Consider the following 21466-nt stretch of genomic DNA (forward strand, 5'->3'; position numbering starts at 1 on the left):
CTAACCCTAACCCTAACCCTAACCCTAACCCTAACCCTAACCCTAACCCTAACCCTAACCCTAACCCTAACCCTAACCCTAACCCTAACCCTAACCCATTTTTCGCGTTTTGCGGCCTCTTTTTTGTGTTTTTGGGAGCGGTTGCCGTTCGCGGTTCACAATCCACGATCCCCTTTCTTTCCTTTCTTTGTTCTGCGGCACACGCAAGCTTCGCTCAACGGCTTATCTCTGCTTGGCCTGGTCTCAAGTACGGACAAAAGGTGCGACGGGTCCAGGCGCAGAGAGGCGTTCACAATGTGAGTCCTGCGTCGGGAGCGATGCGATTGTCGAGTCGAGCTAGGTGTGTGCGGTCGGGTCAAGGTTAGAGCTGCAACAGACGATGTCTAAAGTACAAGGTAAGGTCCGTAATGGAGAGTGCGAGCGCGGGTCGGCGCGGGTAGGCGCGGGTAAGCGAGAGGTTCGTTCTTCAAGCCCACTTGCCCACTGTGTCGGTAAAGATGCGGTCAAAAGACGAGGAGAAAAGAGAAGAGGAGAAATCAGCAAGGTGACGCCGCGGCGACGACATTTTGGCGGGCACTCACAGAGACTCATGACTCCAGCGCCAAAGAGAAGGCTTGCGAGCGCGACGGCCAGACGGCGGTCGCTGGCGTCGAGCATGGGGCCGAAGAGGAACTCCTTGGCGAGAAGATCGACGAGCGCGCCGTAGAGGAGGACACCGGCAGAGATGGAGTCGAGCACGCCGATGGCGATGATGGTGGAGGGATTGTTGGGCTCAAAGACGGTGCGGACGCCCGTTCCCAGGGCGATGCCGACGGGCGTGACGAAAGCGTAGGCGAGGAACATGGCCGCCTGCTTCCTGCGCCGGCCCACAAAGTCGAGCGCTGCCATGCGTGTGCCGATCGCTGTACCGAAGTCGCCGAGTAGGGATGGTCAGTATGAGTTACGCTTGGCCGGAAGGGAGGGTGCGTCGGTGGAGTACTCACCAAAGCCATCAAACATCTGGTGAAAGACGATGGCGATAAAGTAGGGCACGAAGCCGGCATCGGAAGCTGTGCCGAGACCGAGGCCGACCATGACGCTGTGGAATACGATGCCGCCCTCGATGATCATGACGTCGAGCTCCTTGGCGCGTTGGCGCAGCTTGTCATCGGCAAGCTTCTCTTCCTGCTCGATCATCTCGTTCCTGCGCAGGCGCTCGCTGAGCACAGTTGCATCGAACGGTTTGGTCCCGTCCACGCGGCCGCTGTCGTCGGGCGTCTTGCCTGCCGTGATCGCCTGCGATGTGGCGAGCGCAGAAGCGTTATGCGGTACGGCGACGTCGACGGGAGCGGGAGAGTCGATGGGCCGAATACTGAGGAGCGTGAGGGATTCGAGATGCGCCTTGTCCTTGGCACGCCGCGCCTTGAGTTCGTCCATGGCCTTGCGCGAGCGGTGGATGTGGCGCATGAGAAGCATGTCGACGAGGAAGATAGCAAAGAGGGATGCCACTGCAAAAGAAAGAAGCGAAGGAAGTCAGGCGTGAGCGTCGTGATGCTCGGTGACTTGGCTTTGGTGCGGACTCACTGGAGATGGCAGGCGCCATGGGTGAATAGGCAAGGTTTAGACAGGGCGAGCTGAGCTGGATGAACGCCTCGTAGGTCAGATGCACAAAGGCGGTAGCCAGGATGACGCCGGCCCCAAAGCATTTGCCGATGAAGAAGACCTCGTCCCACCAGGTCCGAGGCATCCCTGACGCGWGTCCGTGTCCGTGTCCGTGTGTATGCTGATCACCGTCGTCATTTGCAGCCGATGTGGGTCGACTCTTGAGCCAGAGGGGTACGAATGGGAGCACGATGCCGATGGAGCTCGAGACAAAGACCACAAAGATGGCCGCGATGTGCAGGCTCAAGGTGTACGAGTCGTTGCCTGCGCCGCGTCGCTGGCACTCTTCCGGAAGCGCAGAGTCATCTGGCCTCCCATTGACCGCCAATACGGTAGGCACAAGCGATGCAGCGAGGAGGTACAACAGCATCGTAGCTAGTGTGCTGCGATCTGGGCCGCCCATGGTGAGCGATCGAGAATGTCCGGAATTGCAGCGCGGGTATTGAGCAGATCAGCGTCGACGGGTATGCATGGCATCCAAGAGGAGTTTGCGACGAGGTTGCAAGAGCGTGGCTGCACGGATGCGCGACTGTCTGGCTTCCGTTCCGAAGGCGATGGCTATGCCGAAGCCGAAGCCGAAGGCGGCGCGTCTGGATGCCGTGAGACGCACTGATGTCGACGAGGGGTGCGTGCAATGCAGTGTCAGCTGAAACGAGGCCGAGATGTGGATGATGGTGGTGTTTGAGCAGCCCAGAGCGGACGCCACGCAGCAACGTCTTGGGCACGGCAGCCCTAGCCAGCCAGCCTCGGAACGGCACGGGGCTGAGAGGTGGAGCATAAGCCGAAGCGAGCCTGTCAAAAGCTTGGCATTTGAAGGGGGAGCGAGGCAGGCACACAGACAGGAAAAACGCCGCAGCGGAGCTGCACTCCAAAAAAAAAGAGAAAAGAAAAAGAAAAAGAAATAATAAAAGGCTGGACTTCAGCCCACCAGGCTCGGAACGGGCTGAAACGATGCGCCTGCTTGAAGCTGGGTGGCCTTCGTCTCCTCACGACGGTCGGACTGCTTCACATTCACAATTCTCTGAGCTGCTTTACATCAGTGAGGATTGAGGCGGCTCAAATGTATAGATGCTGCCGGACTGATTGCTAGAAGCGAGATCGCTTTCGAGAAGTCTGCGGCTGCTTTGCGCCGAGTCGTGTGGTGTCGGAGCGTGCAGAGTGGCCCGAGGCAGCTAGGGTCGAGGTAGGTGAAACTGACTCTTCATGGCCGCGCTTGATGTTGGCGATCTGTTGGCGCCGACGTAGCTGTTCGTTGCGAGCGGCATTACGGGTTGGAGAGACGATTTGCGATGGAGTCGGTGCGAATGCAGAGGCCGATGGGGTCGCGGGTGGAAGCACTTCCTGATCCTCTTTTGTCCGTGTATCGCGCGCGTTGACGTCGATGTCGCCGCTTTCGAGAGCAACGGGGACAGTTGATTGAGCTTGATCACTGATTGACGGCGGGGCCGGAGAAGCGCGTGGAATGAGGGGCCGCTTGACGGGCAGGCTCTCTTCCTCTTGGCTTGTATCCGAGTCGCTCGCCTCGTTTGCAGGCTCGGTCTTGATCCGAAGAATTGACGCCGCAGCAGCGACGGCATTGGAAGGAGACAAGGATGGCTGTCGTTCCGGCTGTTGCGCTGCCGTTAGACGCACGATGTCGGTGGCGCTGAGCGTGACGTCGCCGTCTTCGTCGTTGGACTCGGCGTCAGAAGAGATGGCAAGATCTCGCCCGTGCCCGTTGGCGTGGCAGGAGTCATGGATGTCGTCGTTGTGAGAGGAGCGAGGCGGCTTGAATCCGGGCGGACCGAAGAAGACCATGTCACGATGGCCGTCGAGGCTGCCATGTAGCGCAGATTCAGACTTCGCTGGATTGGATGAGGAGAGTGGAGGACCGACGTCTTGTACGACTCGATCGTGCTCGTCGGCATAAGTAGGTGGGTGGTTGGTGAACTGCAGCAGTTGTGGAGAGTGCCCCGCATGCGACAAAGCCGTGGCTTGGATGAGTTGCAGAGAGCGAGCCGAGGTCATGCTCTGAACAGCGCGATTGTGTTCAGAAGCAATGCTTGCGAGTTGATCTTGCGTGGGGGCACGTGCAATCGCTGCGGCCAGGGAAAGAAGAGGTCGTACTAGATGCGCGGAGAGAAGAGCGGTGTGCGCAGCATGGTTCAAGGGATCCAGATCGAACGACGTCTTGAGCTGTCGAGCGCTACTAGCGTTGGCGACGTTGGTCTGGATGGCGAGTGAGCATGAGAAGCGGGTTGTTTCGAGATCGACGCTTGCCTGCGAGCCAGATGTTGTGGCGTCGAGCGCGTCATGAATGGCGGCAGCGAGACGCGCTAGACGAGCGTGTTCGGTGTCTGTTGATGACGATGGCGACGAGTCGAGATGGGACCGACGCTCGAGAGTGCGTAAAGAGACGCCTTCGTAGTAAGCTGAGCAGGTGTCGCAGTCGACAAGGAGAAGGCCGAGCTGGCTGTGCGTTGTCGAGTAGGCGAGCTTGTAGAGCATCACGGATTGTGTGGTGCGCAAGGGTCGGAAGGGGAGCTGCAGAAGGAATCGGTCGAGCTCCTGGGACCATTCGAGGAGATCCACGTGCCGTGCGTCGCTGCCGAATGCCATGGCTCGCGAGAGGTCGGTGATGATGCCGAGAGGAAAGGCAGGCAACGCTGTGCAGCTTGCCGAATGCGCGCTGGACCCTGAAGTGGAGGAGCAACCCGATGATGAGTCGCTGTAATCGGCGATAGAATCGGAGCGTGTTGGCTCGGTGAGCGGTGAGCGGTGACGGAAGCGCGGATCGACAGAGGCGGCGGCATCGGAGGATCGGCGAGCGGCATTTCCTGATTTGGAACTGGGAGAGCGGGCATTCCCAGGTGCGGAACGCGGCGCGTCGATCTGGGCTTGGTTGGCTTGCCGAGAGGCTGCGGGATGCGGGACGAGCGCTGGCAGGCACAGGAGCAGTGTGCCAGACGCGTACCTTCCACGAGTGCGGAGGGCGGAGTGCGGGACAAGAATGCGGAAGGCGCCTCCAAAGCGCGGCTGCGGCTCTACACCAGCATGGCCGCATTTCCATCCGCTCCGCTTGATCCACCTTGGATCAGCGCTTGGATGGACGGAGCACCGTAGCCTTTGACCACCATCCCGTCGCTCATCCATCCATCCATTCGGCAACTCTACCACCGTCCACACGGCATCGCTCTGCGAACTTCGGCCCGAACAAAGGAAAAGGCGCACGTCGGTTCCTGTTGCCGTTCCTAAATTGGCATCCGCGGAAGTCGGACAGACGGAAAAGTCAGCCCATTCACGAACTGCTTTTTGGAGCGGACGCCAAAGTGTTGGTTGTTTGCCTTACGAAAGCGCTGCACCGCACTTGCATATCTCTCTAAATCGAACCACTTCTCCTCACCTCGTCCTTCCTCGTCCATCGTACGATCAGCTCAGCATGGTCACCACTCGGTAAGCACGCTCCGTCCCGAACGTCGGCTTTCGGAAATTAAGGTCCACTCCTTGCTGCTTATAACTCGTTCTGACCGCCGCTTCACTTGCCTACATCTGCTTCCCATCTCTTCCTCTTCTTCTAGCTCTGCCTCGCGCACGCCGCGCAAGTCTAGAGGTCGCGTCTCGTTCCCTTCCGACTCGGTCGACAACTCTCCGGCCCCTGCCACCCCGACGCCCGCTCCGCGTTCCAACTCGTCGCGCAGCTCGCCCACCAAAAAGTCGTCCTCCTCCTCCTCGTCCACCCCGGCCTCGCCCGCAGTGCGCCGACGAAAGTCCTCCGTCATGAGCCAAAAGTCGCTCTCCAAGGAGCAGCTCGGTCCCAAGACCACCCACTACGAGTTCGCAGGCCCGCTCGGTGCCGCCTTTGTCTCGCTTACCGTGCCCTTCTTCTCCTACTACCTCTACTTTGGATGCTCCGAGAAGCTCGGCTGCGACCTCAGGCTACCCATCGACAACCCCGATGCCATCCGCACCCTCCTGGTCCAGGGTGTCAAGGACAGCCTCTTTGACACCACCGGCTGGTCCATCTACGCCGCCTGGTACGCCTTCACCGTGATCGCCTGGCTCGTCCTCCCCGGCAAGGACTTTGAGGGAACCGAGCTGCGCACCGGCCAGCGCCTCCACTACAAGCTCAATGCCTTTGCCACCTTTGTCGTCGCCATGGCCGCCTCCGCCGCCTGGATCTTCGTCAAGGGCGCCGACTCCTTCACCATCTTCTACCAGCACTGGCCCGGCCTCGTCTCGGCCGCGCTCTTCAACTCGTTCGCCCAGGCGGTCTACTGCTACCTCGTCTCGTTCGGAGACGGCAAGCTGCTTGCCCTCGGCGGCAACTCGGGCAACGTGCTCTACGACTGGTTCATCGGACGCGAGCTCAACCCTCGCATCGGCTCGTTCGACATCAAGTCGTTCAACGAGCTCCGTCCGGGCCTCATCCTCTGGGCCATCCTCGACATCAGCTGCGCCTGCCACCAGTACATCCAGCTGCGCGGTCGCATCACCGACTCCATGGCCCTCGTCTGCGCATTCCACCTCTGGTACGTCGCCGACGCCCTCTTCATGGAGTCGGCCATCTTCTCCACCATGGACATCACCACCGACGGCTTCGGATTCATGCTCTCCGTCGGCGACCTCGTGTGGGTGCCTTTCGTCTACAGCCTCCAGGCGCGCTACCTCGCCTTCCGCCCCGTCCACCTCGGCATCGCCGGCACCGCCGCCATCATCGCCGTCAACCTCGCCGGCTACTACATCTTCCGCGAGGCCAACTCCGAGAAGAATCAGTTCCGCAACGGCACCAACCCCAAGAACCTCAAGTACATGACCACCGCCTCCGGCCGCAAGCTCCTCACCTCGGGCTGGTGGGGCCGTTCGCGCCACCCCAACTACCTCGGCGACTGGACCATGGCGTGGGCCTGGTCGCTCCCCTGCGGCTTTGCCACCCCCATCCCTTACTTCTACGTCGCCTACTTTGCCGTCCTCCTCGTGCACCGTCAGCTCCGCGACGACGAGGCCTGCCAGAAGAAGTACGGCAAGGACTGGGATAAGTACTGCAAGCTCGTCCGCAGCCGCATCATCCCGGGCATCTACTGAGCCCCAACCTCACCTTGCGCTTGCCGCCGCGTCCATAGAATGCGGTCGCCTTGTGCTCCGTCAGGTAGCCTTTCTGTAAATACGATCCCATCACAATACGTCAGCGTGTCCTCGTGCAGCTTTGTGAGGCGTGAAGTGTTGTTGAGGAGGGCCGTGACATGGCCAACAACCTTGGCAGATCTAACATTCTGAAGGGAGCGCAGTTTTCGGACCCGATTCGGCTGGCGGATTCTGCAGGTGTTGGTCTGCCAGGGCCACGCCAAGGCTCTGCACGGACTTCTTCCACCACCCACCGACCTTGCTCGCCACCACCACACACCATTCTCAGGCCAACATCGGTCTGTAAAGCAGTCACGCCATGGTCGCGCAAGCTCGATACGTCCTGGCCCTCCTCGCGGTGTGGTCTGCGCTAGTCTCCTTGGCGTACGCTGGCCAGGACTTCCGTGGACAGATCCAGCCCAACGCTGAACTCGGCCACGTCATGAATCTTGGGCCCAACACCAAGGTCCTCCTCCGCGCAATTCCAGCACAAAAGCCCGCCGAGGCTGGCACTCCCTCTCTTGACCAGCCTCCTGCAACAGATGACACCCAGACAGACTTGGCAGCATTCGGGCATCGACGCGACCGCTCCACGATCGTCGCAGTCGACGGCAGCTTCATCTTCCGCAACGTCGAAGAGGGCGCATATACGCTTCAGGTCGTCTCGCGTACACACATCTTCGAAAAGTACCGCGTCGACATCGTCGATCCAGAGCTCGCAAAGGCGCCTCAGATCCGCATCTTCACACCGTAAGTAGACGCAGCTAGCCTCTTGTTTCGCAAGCCAAGATCACTGATGCTCTTCCGTCCTCCTGTGTCATTGCAGTGGAACCTCGCTCGTATCGATCCTCTCTTCCAATCTGGTCTTCCACCCGCTCATCCTGCATGCGGTCAAACGTGTCGACTACTACACCGAGGCGGCACCTCTGACGCTGGGCTCGCTCATTGGTATGGGCGGTCCCATGATGATCCTCGGCCTCGTCGCCATGGGCATGGTCTTCATCCTGCCCAAGCTTACCGCCTCGCTCGATCCCGAGGCACAAAAGGAGCTCGCCGACTCGCAGGCACGCATGCAGAAGCGCCTCGCTGCCGTTCAGTCCGGCGACGTCTCCAGTCTGCTCTACAAGGACGACCACGTCCAAAAGAGCCAGGCGCGCGAGGCCGCCGCCAACAACGCACGTGCTCAACGCAACACCGGTCCTTCCAAATGAGCACGATCATAGACGCTGCTCGCATCTTGCATTCCGCCTTCGAATCTACGTTCTACACCATAGGCAATTGGACTCCACCCGGACCGTCCTGCGGCTGTGCAGGCTGGAGCGAGCCTACCAGCTTCTGAGACTCGAGGTTGTTGGCAAGCAGATACCGAAGTGCAAAGATGGCGTGCTCGCGCATGTCTGTTCCAAGCACGAAGGACAGGATGAGAAGGATGATGAGTATGGACCTCGTCGTGATGCTCGCCGCCAGATCAACTTACAGGGATTCCTTTCGTCGAGCACCGTCATGTTGAGCACGTGAAACAGGCCGCCTTTCTCCCGAACCTGGTCTTGCACTTGCCGGATCTGGGTCTTGGTGTGCTCGGATGCCGAGGCGCTGACGGCTGTCTGCGTTGGCGCATATACCAGCGAGCCAAGCACGCGAACAATATCGCGCTTGAGGTGGTCAAAGCCATAGCCTGCTTGCTTGGCCTCTGCATTGCGACCTGCCAGACCTGTGGAAGACAGTGCGTGCCCTTCGGGCAAGGGGCGATCGGCATACGCATCGCCGCTTGGTTGCGACCCTTCGGCTGGCTTCGTCGGCCTGAAAGGCGAGAGTGCAGGGGCGTACTGATGCGTCTGATCGAGCAACGCAACGAGCTCATCAACAAACGCCGTGTTGCTGCGCATGCTCGAGAGCATCCCGACCGAGAGCGCAGAGAAGCTCAAATCTCCCTGGGTCACCGCACCTTCGGGCGAGAAGCTCGCATCGCTCCATCCGTCGGCAGTCATACTAACGGAGAGGAGGCACTGCAGCACGAGCAACAAAGCGTGGTGGACGCCGATCAGCCTTCGGTCCTGAGGCTGCGCGTCGGCGTCGGCGCCGTCCTTGACTGTGCCTCTTGCCATGGCGTTGCGAGCGAAGCTGGAAAGCTGCGCAAATGCATCGAGCAGTCCCAGCAATCCAGCACCTCCGACGACGTCCATTGCGTTGGAGGGTACAGTCCCCAGCGCGATGTGTGCCATCATTGGGCCGCCAGCGCGACTCGGGCCAGGCGCGGAAGACGAGTCGATGGAGGTCGCTGCTTGCTGTTGGCTCGAATGCAACCAGCTGTCAAGAAGCTTGAGCAGGATGAGCTGCGAGCTCGAGATGACGACCGGTTCGGACGGCACCAAGCCATTCGAAGCCGAAGAGATCTCGTCGAGGGGAGAAAGAGCAGCGAAAAGCATCGAGCTGTGTCCTGTCTCGAAGAGGATCGAAAAGATGGTGTAGATGAAGCCGAGCGATTCCTCGAGTCCTTCCGTCTCGACCTCGGGATCGTATTCGTCGATGGACTCGCTTGTTTTAGCGGACGCGGTGCGGAGCATGATGCTCTCGGAAGCAGACAGGAGCGTTTCAACGATGCTGAGGCCCTCGGGAAGCGTGCAGAGCTCCATACAGCGACGGCGCGCATCTGCGCTGCCGTTGGGCGCGCGGATGAAGTTGATGAGGAGGATCTGCGCAGCGCTCTGCGTTGCCGTGTCGGGGGACGAGAGGAAGTTGAGGGCAAGCTTGTGCTCCGGCTGAGAGGTCATGACGATGCGGGGCCACATCAGCTGCTGCACACCTTCGTTCGCCGTGATGAGGTTGGATAGCATCTGGATGGCCGCGCGTGCTAGCAAGAGCGTGTCTGGATCGTTGAGGGTGTGGAAGCGAGTCAGATTGGTCAACAGAGGCGCAACCGTGTCGAAACGACTGCACAAGATCGATTGCGCCTCGGCACATCCAGCCAAAGCATTGCGCAGGGCTCTGAGACAGAGCGTAGCGATGTGCGATACGCGATAGTATGGATCTGCACTCTGCTCCTTGGCTTCGGTCGAGGCCGGTTGCGCTTGTAGAGGATCGAAGTCTTCCATTTGCGAGTTTGGCCGTGAGGATTGCACTTGTTCGAAGGTAGCATGCAGCGTGCCAATGCATTCGATCAGCGAGACAAGTGCTTCTGACCCGGCGAAGTCTGTGCGAAGGCTGCCATCTTGGGCTAATTGCTGTCCCAGGGCAACGAGGTAGGATTTGACGTCGTTGTACGCCTCGAGTTCGCGTGCGAGCCCGTCATTAGGATGCGGCGCGCTGTGAACCAAGGCAAGGTAGCCTCCGATGAGTCGCTGAAGCGTATCTGAGTCGCCTTGTGCAGCTGGCGACATTGCCTCCGAAGCCTGCATGGTGTGCAGCCCGCTTGGTGCCAGGGTCGATGATGGGAGCGGAGCGGTGAGAAGGAAGGAGCTCAACCACGAGGCCACCCAGGGTCCAACGCTTTCTCTTTCTCACCGAAAGCCAGGTGGAGTGCGAAATTTTGTCGGGAGTCGGACATCTCCAATTCTCCCTGCTGAAATTGCCTTTGCTCCACGACCCTCATGGTCCTTCACGACCCTCATGGCATGGCTTCACCACGTTGACAGCTCTTCGCCCTCACAGATACCGGCAGACGAAAGAGGCAGAAAAACAAATCCCAATGACAAGAAAAGAGAGTGAAAGAGATACGGTGACATGACGAGAAGGAAGGAATGTCTAATATGGAACTGAAAAGAGGCTGAGCCCGCGAGGGCGTCGAAGAGGGCGAAAAGACGGCCGGCCAGAAGCCGGCCAGAAAGCTTTTCGCGTCTAGAAGGAGAACCTGAGCAGAGCAGGGTTGAGAGCGATGGGGTAGAGAACGTGTAGCAACGCAGTGAGGAGAAGCGGCCAGTAGGTGAAGAACTCTTGGATCTGCCACTGCAGCGGCAGCACGTTGGGCAGACGCAGCACCACGATGCCGCCCAGCGTGGCAAAGCAGAGCAGGAGCACCTTCCAGAACCTCTTGAAGATGATCGGCACCTCGATGAAGAAGTTGCTGTCTTCCAAGTCCTTGACCGTCGCGCTCCACGTCATGTTGATGCCCAGGTGATGCGCGAGCAGCGCCATCAGGATGTGGAACGACAGGCCGCCAAAGAAGATAAACATGAACGGAATCCAAACAAGATGCTCCTTGATCAGGTTGAACAGTGTATCCGCCTTGGCTCGGTACCGACCGATGATCTGGGCCACGTTACCGGCGCACGTAAACACCAAGACCACCGACACCCAAATGTTGAACGACGGCATGTAGACTGGCATGAGCACCGGGTAGAACCAGCCGTGCGCAAGGTAGAGACCCAGGCAGAGCGGGAAACCGCAGGCGATCGCGTAGTACGAGAAGATGTAAGAGCAAGCCGAGAACTTGTAGTGCATCGGTGCCCTGCCCCAAAGGAAGCTCCTGAAGAGCTTGGTGAAAGGTCCTCGGTACGGCCACTCCCAGATACGGTTGAAGACGAGCTCGGCGCAGCCGAAGGCATACTTCTGCCATCGGTTCAGCTCGTCGTCGCACGTCAGCGAGACACCTTCCTCGAACTTGTTGTTCGAGTAAGTCGCCCACCTCGTGATGTAGCCGTTCTGGATGAGTCGCAGCGCCATGTCAAAGTCTTCCGACACATGGGCCTCGGACCAGATCTTGCTGATGCCATCCTCGGGGTCGACGAAGGCAACCTCCTGGATGGCAGACCAGCGCAGGAAAGCATTGTGACCCATGAAGGGCGCAACGTCTCCGGCAGCGACCATGAACGAGATGAGGAAGTTGACCAGACGAGTGAAGAACGACATGCCTGCCTCGAAGTAGCTGTCCGAGACCAGCATGACACCGGAGCAGTGCTGCAGCACTCCGACTTCAGGGCTCTGCACCATCTCGGAGGCGGCGTCCAGCAGGCAGTCCTCCGGTACTCGCGTATCGGAATCGATGAGAAGGACAAAATCGCCGAATCGGATGTTGCCCTTCGCTTGCGCAAGCGGGTGGAGTTCCGGAAGGCACTGCGTCAAGCAACGTTCGTACAGGCTGACTTCGTCTGCTTCCGTCCAAAGAGCGAGACCTTGAGGTGTCTGCGGACGGTGCTCCGTCATGGCCTTCTCGACAGCAAGGGACAGGCGGCAGGTGAAGTTGAGGTTCGAGGCCTTCTTGAAGCGACCCTTGCGGAGGTAGCCTTCTTGGCCGTGACCCGGTCGTGCCACCCAGCCGATGCTGTTCTTCTCGTAGAACTCGTGACGAATCGCCTGCTCGGCACCCGAGACGAGCTGCATACCGTCTTCCGAAACGATGATGGACGCCGTGCCACCTTGCAGCTCGTACGTGCTGATGGCTTTCTTGACCGACTCGATGGTTGGGATCAGCACTCCCTCGAGCGACTCCTTGTACACCGGCATCTGGATGGTGATGTGCGGAAGCTGGCCGATGATCCTCTTGGGCGCCTTGCCCGAGTAGAAGCGAGAGTTTTGGTGAAGCTGACGCACCGGGCCAAGGATCTGGAAGACGGTGGAAATGACGCTGGAGCAGAAGAACATGATGACCGGAAACATCAGGGGGGCCGCCGCGGCCAGACCCATTCGAGACCAGTTGCCGTCCAGGAGCGAGTATTGGAAGAGCTTGGAGATGAAGAAGAAGCAAAGAACCACATCGAGACCGATGGTCAGACCGATCATAAGCGGCGCTTGATAGTTGACGGGCCTTTCCTCCGTCACAGAGGCTCCCTGCTTCTCCGGATCGCTTTTCTCCGCATCATGGAACGAGGAGGGTCGCGAAAGGTCGTCCGGTGAGCCGGTTCCCGAGAAAGGGTTCGACGCTGCGAACGAATCAGCGTCAGAGCCCGCCTTGGCACCGTAGATGGGTGTAGCGTTGCCGGTGCCAGACTGCGAGCGGAACTTGGCTTGGTTCTGGTTGAACTGGCTCATCGACGCGTCCACGATGCTTGCCGAAGTGGCCGAAGCGATGATGTTGCTGGTGTTGTTGGAGTAGGAGCTTCTCCAAATGAACATGATCATCTTCTGCTCGAGGTCTTGGGCTTGCTCTTCGATTTGCTCGACGTTATCGCACCAGATGACGACGGTGTTCTCGCGTCGGATGAAGCAGGCGTTCTGCGCCTTCCTCGCGCCGGCGAGCTGCTCCATGGTGTCGACCACCTGGACGTGCTGAGAAGGCGTGATGGGAATCTGCGTGGTGCCAGGAGCAAGGCGCGTGTTGATGGCCGAAACGACGGGAGAGGTGATGGTCATCGCCACTTCGCAGTTGAGGATCGCCACCGAGCGGCAGAAGTGGGCCAGCCTCTCGTCTTGAGCGGGGCAGACCACGTACTGCCCCTTTGCGAATCGGATGGCGACACCGCTGGCGACATCCGGATTTTCGGAGAAGAAGTTGCGCTTGCTGCACGACTTCCAGAGGTGCGATGCCATGACGCGATATCCATCGCGAGCATCGATCCAGTTCTCGTCCTTGGCAGCGGGGTTGCTGCTGCTGATGGACATTCCCGAATGATCCTTCTCGTTGTAGTCGGAGCCCAGAGACTTGCCATCTTCCGTCATGGAAGGTGCGGACTTAGAGTCCTTGCGTCCTGTCTTGCGCAAGAACCCGAGCATTTTGACGATTTTGCTGATTTAGGTCGCGTCGAATAGCAGACGTCCTAGCCGTGGAATTGAAGCTGAAGCTGCAGAGCTCCAAGGAGCCGCCGTGGGGTACCTGAGGGCTTCTCTCCTGATGGGAAGACGGAGGAGATAGATGCTGACCAAGGAGGTTGGTGCACAGCAGGGTGGAGAGAATAGGCGAAAGGGATGGGGGATGAGGTGGGTGCGAGAAAGGACGTCGTTATGATGGAATGGTGCCGTATTAAAGGGATTTGGCGATCAAGCTGCCATATGAGAGCGCCGTTTTCGACGATTTTGACAATTCAGGCACTTCGCAAGGAAGGATAAAGGTGAGCCGGCCGCTCAGCAAAGCACAGCGTAGCAGAGGAGAGCTCCTTTACCCTTTCTACTCCAGAGGCTCCCCGGTGCAGTCTTCGAATTCATCAATCAGGCGATCTGTGCATTGAAGTGATGGACTTTACGCACACAAGCCTCCCAAGCCGCTCGGGAGTAGGAGAGCGCAGCATGCCTGGTTCGAGGCCCTCGCAATCAGTCGGTACGCCACGCCATCACTCCCGTGTCGGCACACATGGGAACAAAAGAGTTTGAAAAGATGCGGAAATACTCGTTGCCATGGTTTGAACATGTGCAGGGGGCTCGAGCAGATCTGGGACCTTTCAAGATAGCTAGAGTCCCGCGTTTGAGGCTGCTGCATTCCTATACGGACGGCGCTACATGATAGGCCGCTGTGGCCTCCTCCTCTAGCGGCGTTGACCCCCTGCCGTCAGGCACGCACTTTCTTTTCCTGCAGCTAAGCATGATTTCCCTTTTTTTTTTCTTTTTTATCCTTCACCGGGAAAAGATCTTTTTCACTGGAAAAACAAAAATGAAATCCCTTTGTGAAGCCGACCGCCAAAAAAAATCAACTCTCTGCTGCTTCTACGAGATAACAGCTCTCTCTCTCTCGAGTGCCCTCGAGATTCGTGACAATGGACGGCGTGGCAAGCAGCCTTGCACTGCTATCTGAACCCGGTGTGAGGCGACGTCCATGCTTCATCCTGAGGCGCCAAGCCCAATGCTGGCAGCGCTGCTCGATAGCCCGAAAAAAGTATTTTTGACTGGATTAAATTCCAGTAAATCGACGTGGAGAATTAGAAGAACTGGTCGTCGAGTCCTTGTGAACACAGGTCTTGGCAGGTCCAAACAGCACAGACAGAGAGCGTGTGGATCGAGCCGGGTAAAGTCGGAACTTTCAGCAGTTCGTTCACCGATTGAAGTGTTTGAAGTACTGTATGCTGTGGGCGACTAAGGGAAAATAAAATCCCTCGAGAAAAAAAATACTTTTCAAGAATAGATAACCTGCCAAAAAAGTAAAAGAGAAAAGAAAAGAAAAAGAAAAACAGCAGATTCTGCTTTTGGGTGTCTCGGACTGTAGTACAGCGAAAGTTCGGAAGAGGTCCCGGTCGAGCGGTCAATGCACGGGCGGCTTGGTCTCGGTTAGTGAGGCAGTCTCGGAAAGAGCAAATGAGGGGACACGAGCAGTGCAATTTGAAAGTGTGCGCGACAGAAGTCCCGATGGTGCAAAAAAATGGTCGGGAGGTCAAGCGTGCTGGATCGTGACGGGCGCTTGGCGCTCAACAGATTGGGCGCGCAGGTCAAGGCGGCACGCCCCGCTGAGCGCCGTGCGCCAGCTGCATCTGCGGGCTGTATCGATCTGCCGCCTTGGAGGGAGGCGGGCGTCAGAACTCATTTTCAAAAGAAAACCCGACCCAGAAAACGTCAGGGCCCAATCTACACGCGTTCCTGCGATGCAGATGCAGGCCTTGCCCGCGTGGAGACCCCGACGAAACACCGGCAAACAGACTGCACATGCTGGTACCGTGCAGCTTGCAGCTGCAGGCTGAGTCTCCGCCCTGAAAAAAAGAGGTGGCGTGAGATGCGTGCCAGAGAGGCGGATAAAGGAGCTTGCCGTTTGTCCTTGTTGCGCCAAGGCGCGCCCCTTGGAGACCAAGATAGCAACCCACCTGACAGTGCTGAAGTTCCAGTGGCCTTACGCCTGCTAGAGGCCCTTGCTCGATACAGTAAGGGCTCATCAGGAACATTCATGCGCAGCTCGGTTGAACACACGTGCTTGCCTCGATCCAGAGAATGGGGTCGAGCGCCATGCATCGTGATTGGGACGAATCCTCGCCCACGGGAGGTGTGAGCGAGACCGGTCTCGTCTCGCCTAGCCTGACCCGTGTTCCTCGAAGATATAACTTGAGCATCACTTTCACAGGCCGAAGTCATCTCTGCCACCTTCGAGCGTTTTCATGAGGCTTGGACCCGCTGCGTCGATGTGATGAGATATCCGGTTCACACCGGGTGAGGAGCAAGTTTGCTGCCAACCACCACCATGCTGTTGGCCGAGTAGATCCCTGGACCCGAAGAGAAGGACCAAAGTTCAAAAAGTGGCGGGTCAAAGGGGCCCGTTGCATACGTCAAAAATCTTTCCTTTTTTTCCGAAGATTGTCCACAGTGTCTCGGTGCCACGCGGAACGGGGGGTGGCCGACATAGCCGCGCGCTCTGTTCGGCACTTCCAGGGACCCTGACGACCATAACCGCAGATCACGCTCAAACCCCGTGTCTCACTCCACCGCGTCCATGGGCGGTGAAAGCTGATCAACATGAAACCAGTCTGATGATGATCGCAACTTGGATCTGACACCAGACGATATCGGTAGCCTCACATTGACAAGACTCCCGACGTGAGCCTTTGTATTTGGACATCTCGATAAGGGCAGCGTCGCCGCTGATTGCGACTCCTGAGATCCTCAGCGTAGATGTTGGCGCCTCCCACTGTCGGTCTTATCGGTTGTTAGTTGCAGTCAAAAGCAGACGTGACCGTATCTTGGGCAGGCTGTGCTGAGACGTGACTTCGAACGCAAGGCGGTATGGAAGAAGCGTGCTTGGTGAAGATAGGAAGTCTTCGGAGGCCTTCGGAGGCCTGGTGCTCTCTGAGTCGCGCGTCACGTCAGGCGGACGGGAACGGATGCATGGTTCCTGATGGCGGCGTGCAGTTGGGCTGCTTGCTTGGCTGCGACACGGACCTCGAGTGTCGCCTGACGCACGTCGCGCTGCCAATTACCGCGCGCCATCGATAAGGCTGGCTGCCGCGTGGGAAGGCCCGAACGCTTTTCACCTGGCCGACGAAGAATTATCGGCGATTTTCAGGTGAACAATTATCGACCAAATTTAAATTGCTGCAAATTTGTGCATGGAAGTTTTTGAGGATCGCTGCCATGCACAGCGTCGTCCTGATGTCGATCGAATGACTCTGCACAGCATCTTGTGTCTGTGACGAAGTCCTGAGGGCTCAATCACAAGGCAAAGCATGCAAGCTCCACAGGTCACCCGGGACATAACTTTTGCGGCCGAAGGAAGTACTATAGCATGGTCACAAGCAAGAACGCGCGACAATGCGCACTGCAACACGCCTGAATTCCAACTGTTTCGGTATGTGTCGCTCGTGGCAACAGGAAGAAGGACCCAGCGGTCACGTCTGACATCTTCATAAGCTTGCACCTCCAGCTTGAAAGCCGCAGCCATGTCCTGGGCCAGTACCTCGACTCGAGGTGGGTCTCGGTGAAGGGACGAGATGTTGGATTTCAAATCGCACCATCGAGGGAATGGCGGAGCACTGAACCTGACTGGCAAATACCGAAGGCATCTGCAAACAGACAACTGCCCGCACAAAGCCCGATGTACCGATCGGAAGCTTGTGGTGGCAAGCTGAGCTGAACTCGGGAGAGCGACGAGTTGGTTGGTGGGAGCCGCAGCGGCAGACAGGCTTCCGTCCTGAGATGCGGGCCAGTGCTTCCGATGCGTCGGCTAGTACTGACAGGAGACAGCTCGGCTGAACTCGTGTGCCGCAATGGTTGCGTACGGTCGAGGAAGGGTCTGTGTCGAGGTTCGGCTCCGGCGAGGGTCGAGCAGCTGCCGAATGTCGGACCTTGAAACACGGGGAGCACGTTGCATGGTGGAATTTGTAATTTCGGGGTTTTTCCTATTCTTTGGGGTGGCGTGAGTCTTCTTGGCTCGAGGTGCGCTGCGCCAGGGGAGCCGTGCAATTCCTGCAGTTTGTCCACCGGCAGTTGCGGGAAGAGGCCAAAGCCAGAATAGCTTGAACCACCCTTGGGCGATCTGCATGAGCGCTGCCCTATTGTGATCCGGGTGAGAATGCAATCCACGTGCCGGTGCCCACTCTAAGCAAGGATAAACGGTCAATTGATTGGCGCAGGATCGGCGCCCAGCCACGCAGCGAGCGCCATGGGCGCTGCTCCTTTGCGCCTGGGGCCGCACGGCTGCAGATGTCGCCTTGAAGCGGCCTTCTTGACTGCAGGCACGCCGTACCCCTCGCTTGGTCATCTTACCGCTCGGCACGGTCAACCAGCTTTTCACCCACGCAGTCCGGTCGATCGCTTTTGCCTGCCCCAATGATTGCCAAAAGCTAAGCGATGGAGAGACACTTGCATCAGGTCGATCATCTGCAAGATCAGAGGCACGCCAGGCGACTTGGCTATCGGTATAAGGATTCAGACTTTGATCGCACCGCAAAGGCTGGCGCTGTACAGTGTCAGGCATCTGTTGCCAAGGGGAAGGCATACCCGATGATCTATTTGACTGCACCGTCTTTCAAAGGTATGTTCAGTCGTCGGTCCGTGATTGGAGGACGAAATGACATGCAGGTGCGGGTACGGCGTGCCCAGCATGCGTGGCTGGGCAAAGGGGGGGGGCGTCTTTGGGCCCGGACCCTTGGGTAAGCCCTCCAGGGCGTGCGTCTAATTGAGCGCCTCGAGATCCAACCACTAGTTCGGTCCGCGAAAACCCACGTGGCGCTGGGCGCCCTAGTTTTTTATTTTTTATTTTGTTTTTTCAGTTCCGACTGTCAGTTTTACTCTGCGTCTCTGATGCGCCACTGCAGATCAACGAAATGCAGTCGGGTGGACCTGTCCGCTATCGCCGTCGAGCTAAAGCAAGGTGGAAAGTCCCTTTCTTCTTATCGGTGCCGTTGCTCCCACGCCTTCGGTCCCCTAAAGTCCAAGAGTGCCAAAGGCGCTCACATCTCACGGGAGAAATCTCGTCCCGTACCTCGATCTTGCATGGACACCCCAGCACCTCCGCTGCCAAAGGGACAGACGCCGGGTTTCCGGACCCTGTTCGGCACAATGCACCCAGAACAGGAGATGAGATTTGCCGGACTTTCCTGTCTTTCACCTTGGCCGGTCCGCTTGGCTACCATTGTCCCAGTTGCGTATCCGTAAGCTTGCTCTCACATCACCGAAAATCAAATCTCACGCCACCAAAGACGCAAGCCAACCGATCTTCTTGGCCAGCCACATGTTCCCAGCGGGAGGGCGCCAGGATTTATCGAACCGTGCCCGTCGTCTCGGATGAACAGCTTGCCTCCCGTTCTAAGACAGAGGTTGTAGCTTATCCGCAGCACTGACCCTTCCTGGTAAGCTCGCGGATGATCCACATGCGCTGCCCCTTCGAGCTTTCACAGAAGCTCTCATAGCGAGCAGGCCAGCACGCAGAGATGCTAGGATGAGGTTGAAAAAAATCGAAATAGATATTCGAAAAAAGAAAAAATCAAAAAAAGAAAAACTATAAATTTCCCAGCTGTCACCAAAATAATCATTTATGTTTCGAGAAAACAGGAAAACGACAAAGAAAAAAATTGCTCCCCCTACCAGAAGTTTTCCTGCTGGAACGTTCCCGGGTCTGTGTGAGTACATTCTGATGCATGTCAGGGTGCGGTGGCGTCTGCGTTCCTGCGAGGCGACAGGAACACTGATCAGCAAGACGACACGAGCCCCCACCTTGCCCTGTCGGCAGCTATCTCTGCTCTTGGACGTTCATCCGCGACACGGGCCGGTGCCTGCCACCCGGCACGAAACTGTCGCATCTTGATACTGTCCCGCGTTCGAGTGCGGCAGGGTATCGTTGCGCACGGGACCGCAAGAGTTTCTTGTCCTCGAATTCGGTCTCGAACACTTGGCGAACGAGATGTTTTGTGCCTTGTGCACAAGCCTTTCCGGTGCAGGTCTTTGTACGGGGGCGTGTGCGAGAATCAATTACTCCGGCTCCAACCGCTTTGCACTTGCGAAGTGCACCGCTGAGCGATTGACCAGCTTTCTCTGTTCCTGCAAGCAAACAGTCTGCCCGTTGAGCCTAGCTATCCTCGACCTTTAAAGACTCGCTCGTCCGCGAGTCTCCCTCATCTCTGCACTTCCATCCAAGCCCAGCATTTGCCATCTCAAGCAAAACAAGCACACACAAGATGAGTGGCACGATCGTTGTCTCGCCTCGACCCTCTGAGGAGATCGAGCAGCTCAACGATATTATTCCAGCACGAAGGAGCGATGCATCGGCAGATATCGGCGCATCTGGAAGCTTGCAGGGCGCTGGGAAGCTCTCGAGGGTGCCGCCTCCGCGTATTCAGAGCTCTGACCTCGAAATTCCAGCGGTCGCAACCATGCCAGAGTCGGGCTCGCTCCCAACTATGCTGAGCGCAAGCAGCTCGCTCGGCGGCCAGAGCTTCGGCGCGCAGAGCCTTGCGTCCAGCGGAAGCAACCAGCGCTCCCCGCGAGGATCCGTGAATGGCGACTTGGTCTCCTCAACCAGCAGCAACAGCGTCTCGGACCACAGCCGCTCGAGCTTCATGCCGCCCGTAGCTGGACTGTACAACGCTTCGGCCAGCAGCTCTTCTGCGCACCTTGCGCTGCGATACCGCAAGCCGTTTGCGCAGCGCGTTCTGCAGGACGGTGAGAAGGTGGACAAGCCGTGGCTGGACGACAAGAAGCGCAAGTCGTCGGACCGCAAGGCGTACTGGATCTTCAACATCTCGCTTTCGCTCGGCCTGATCGGCGCGGCGGTGCTCATGTACTTTGCCTACGCCGCGGTGCCCAAGGACAAGTACTGCCTCGTGCTCGACGAGCAGTTTGAGGGCAACACGATCAACAAGGACATCTGGTTCCACGAGCTCGAGACTGGTGGATTTGGCAACGGCCAGTTCGACTGGACTACGGACTCGGCCAACAATTCGTTCGTCGAGGACGGCAAGCTGTACATTGTGCCTACGCTCACGTCGGATGCTCTGGGCGAGGCGGCCATCATGGATGGATATGCGCTCAACTTGACGCTGTCGGGCACGTGCACTGCGTCGAACAAGACGGACCCGAGCTGCGCTGTGGCATCCAACATCACCAAGGGAGTCATTCTGCCGCCGGTGCAGTCGGCTCGACTGATGACCAACTTTTCGCGCACGATCAAGTACGGACGTGTTGAGGTCAAGGCACGCATGCCTACGGGCGACTGGATCTGGCCGGCGGTGTGGATGATGCCCAAGGACTCTGTCTACGGTCAGTGGCCACGATCTGGCGAGATTGACATCTTTGAGAGCCGCGGCAACCTGCCCACCAAGCGCGACAGCCGCGGCACCAACCAGATGCAGTCGAGTCTTCACTTTGGCCCCAACTTCTTGTTCGACGGATACGGATTCGCGACCAAGGCGCGCAATCTGTGGCGCGACTGGTTCAACCAGGGCTCGCACACTTTCGGACTCGAGTGGACCGAGAAGCAGATCTACACGTGGGAGCACTCGCCCATGTTTAAGAATCTCGAGGTCAACTACGACGATGGCTTTTGGAAGCGCGGCAAGTTCCCGAGTCAGATGGCCAACGGAACGCTGCTTTCCAATCCGTGGGCTGCGGTGCAGGGCAAGGATGCCAGCATCGCACCGTTTGACCAGGAATTCTACCTCATCCTCAACGTCGCTGTCGGCGGCACCAACGGCTACTTTGAGGACGGGCTGGGTGACGACAAGCCGTGGTCCAACGACGCCGAAAACGCGCGCGCGCAGTTCTGGGAGTCGCGCGACCGCTGGCTGCCCACCTGGCCCAAAGATCCCAAGCAGCGCGGCATGGAGATCGAGTACGTGAAGATGTGGCAGAAATGCTAAGCATCTCCGTGCATTCCTCTACCTTGCTTTCGATTCGGCTTCCTCGGTTTTCTCCTTCACCGTCTCTCACTCTTGTCACCGAAGTCTCTCTT

The 21466-nt window shown here is 58.2% G+C and overlaps 7 protein-coding genes across 7 annotated transcripts; 3 read left to right on the top strand and 4 right to left on the bottom strand.

The window, feature by feature from the left end:
• Positions 1 to 466: 466 nt before the first annotated feature.
• PAN0_011d4166 (zinc/iron permease) lies at positions 467 to 2044 on the bottom strand (the record flags this gene model as incomplete). Its single annotated transcript, XM_014800136.1, has 4 exons — positions 467 to 483; positions 582 to 902; positions 984 to 1487; positions 1564 to 2044. 4 exons carry the CDS (start codon positions 2042 to 2044, stop codon positions 467 to 469), a joined length of 1323 nt encoding a protein of 440 aa, XP_014655622.1.
• Positions 2045 to 2092: 48 nt separating this feature from the next.
• On the bottom strand, positions 2093 to 4993 carry PAN0_011d4167 (uncharacterized protein; the record flags this gene model as incomplete). The annotated part of the gene is made up of 4 exons (XM_014800137.1): positions 2093 to 2199; positions 2252 to 2433; positions 2840 to 4822; positions 4983 to 4993. 4 exons carry the CDS (start codon positions 4991 to 4993, stop codon positions 2093 to 2095), a joined length of 2283 nt encoding a protein of 760 aa, XP_014655623.1.
• A 66-nt stretch (positions 4994 to 5059) lies between these two features.
• On the top strand, positions 5060 to 6702 carry PAN0_011c4168 (ERG4/ERG24 ergosterol biosynthesis protein; the record flags this gene model as incomplete). The annotated part of the gene is made up of 2 exons (XM_014800138.1): positions 5060 to 5073; positions 5199 to 6702. The coding sequence occupies 2 exons, from the start codon at positions 5060 to 5062 to the stop codon at positions 6700 to 6702; spliced, it is 1518 nt and encodes a 505-aa protein (XP_014655624.1).
• A 358-nt stretch (positions 6703 to 7060) lies between these two features.
• On the top strand, positions 7061 to 7952 carry PAN0_011c4169 (secreted salivary protein; the record flags this gene model as incomplete). The annotated part of the gene is made up of 2 exons (XM_014800139.1): positions 7061 to 7491; positions 7568 to 7952. The coding sequence occupies 2 exons, from the start codon at positions 7061 to 7063 to the stop codon at positions 7950 to 7952; spliced, it is 816 nt and encodes a 271-aa protein (XP_014655625.1).
• Positions 7953 to 8004: 52 nt separating this feature from the next.
• Positions 8005 to 10136, bottom strand: PAN0_011d4170 (ataxin-10-like protein; the record flags this gene model as incomplete). The annotated part of the gene is made up of 2 exons (XM_014800140.1): positions 8005 to 8138; positions 8219 to 10136. The coding sequence occupies 2 exons, from the start codon at positions 10134 to 10136 to the stop codon at positions 8005 to 8007; spliced, it is 2052 nt and encodes a 683-aa protein (XP_014655626.1).
• Positions 10137 to 10575: 439 nt separating this feature from the next.
• PAN0_011d4171 (glycosyltransferase family 2 protein) lies at positions 10576 to 13386 on the bottom strand (the record flags this gene model as incomplete). The annotated part of the gene is made up of 1 exon (XM_014800141.1): positions 10576 to 13386. The coding sequence occupies one exon, from the start codon at positions 13384 to 13386 to the stop codon at positions 10576 to 10578; it is 2811 nt and encodes a 936-aa protein (XP_014655627.1).
• Positions 13387 to 19694: 6308 nt separating this feature from the next.
• PAN0_011c4172 (concanavalin A-like lectin/glucanase) lies at positions 19695 to 21374 on the top strand (the record flags this gene model as incomplete). The annotated part of the gene is made up of 1 exon (XM_014800142.1): positions 19695 to 21374. One exon carries the CDS (start codon positions 19695 to 19697, stop codon positions 21372 to 21374), a length of 1680 nt encoding a protein of 559 aa, XP_014655628.1.
• Positions 21375 to 21466: the final 92 nt, after the last annotated feature.

This window comes from Moesziomyces antarcticus, assembly GCF_000747765.1.
Source record: "Moesziomyces antarcticus DNA, scaffold: scaffold_v10011, strain JCM 10317, whole genome shotgun sequence".
Lineage (NCBI taxonomy): Eukaryota > Fungi > Basidiomycota > Ustilaginomycetes > Ustilaginales > Ustilaginaceae > Moesziomyces > Moesziomyces antarcticus.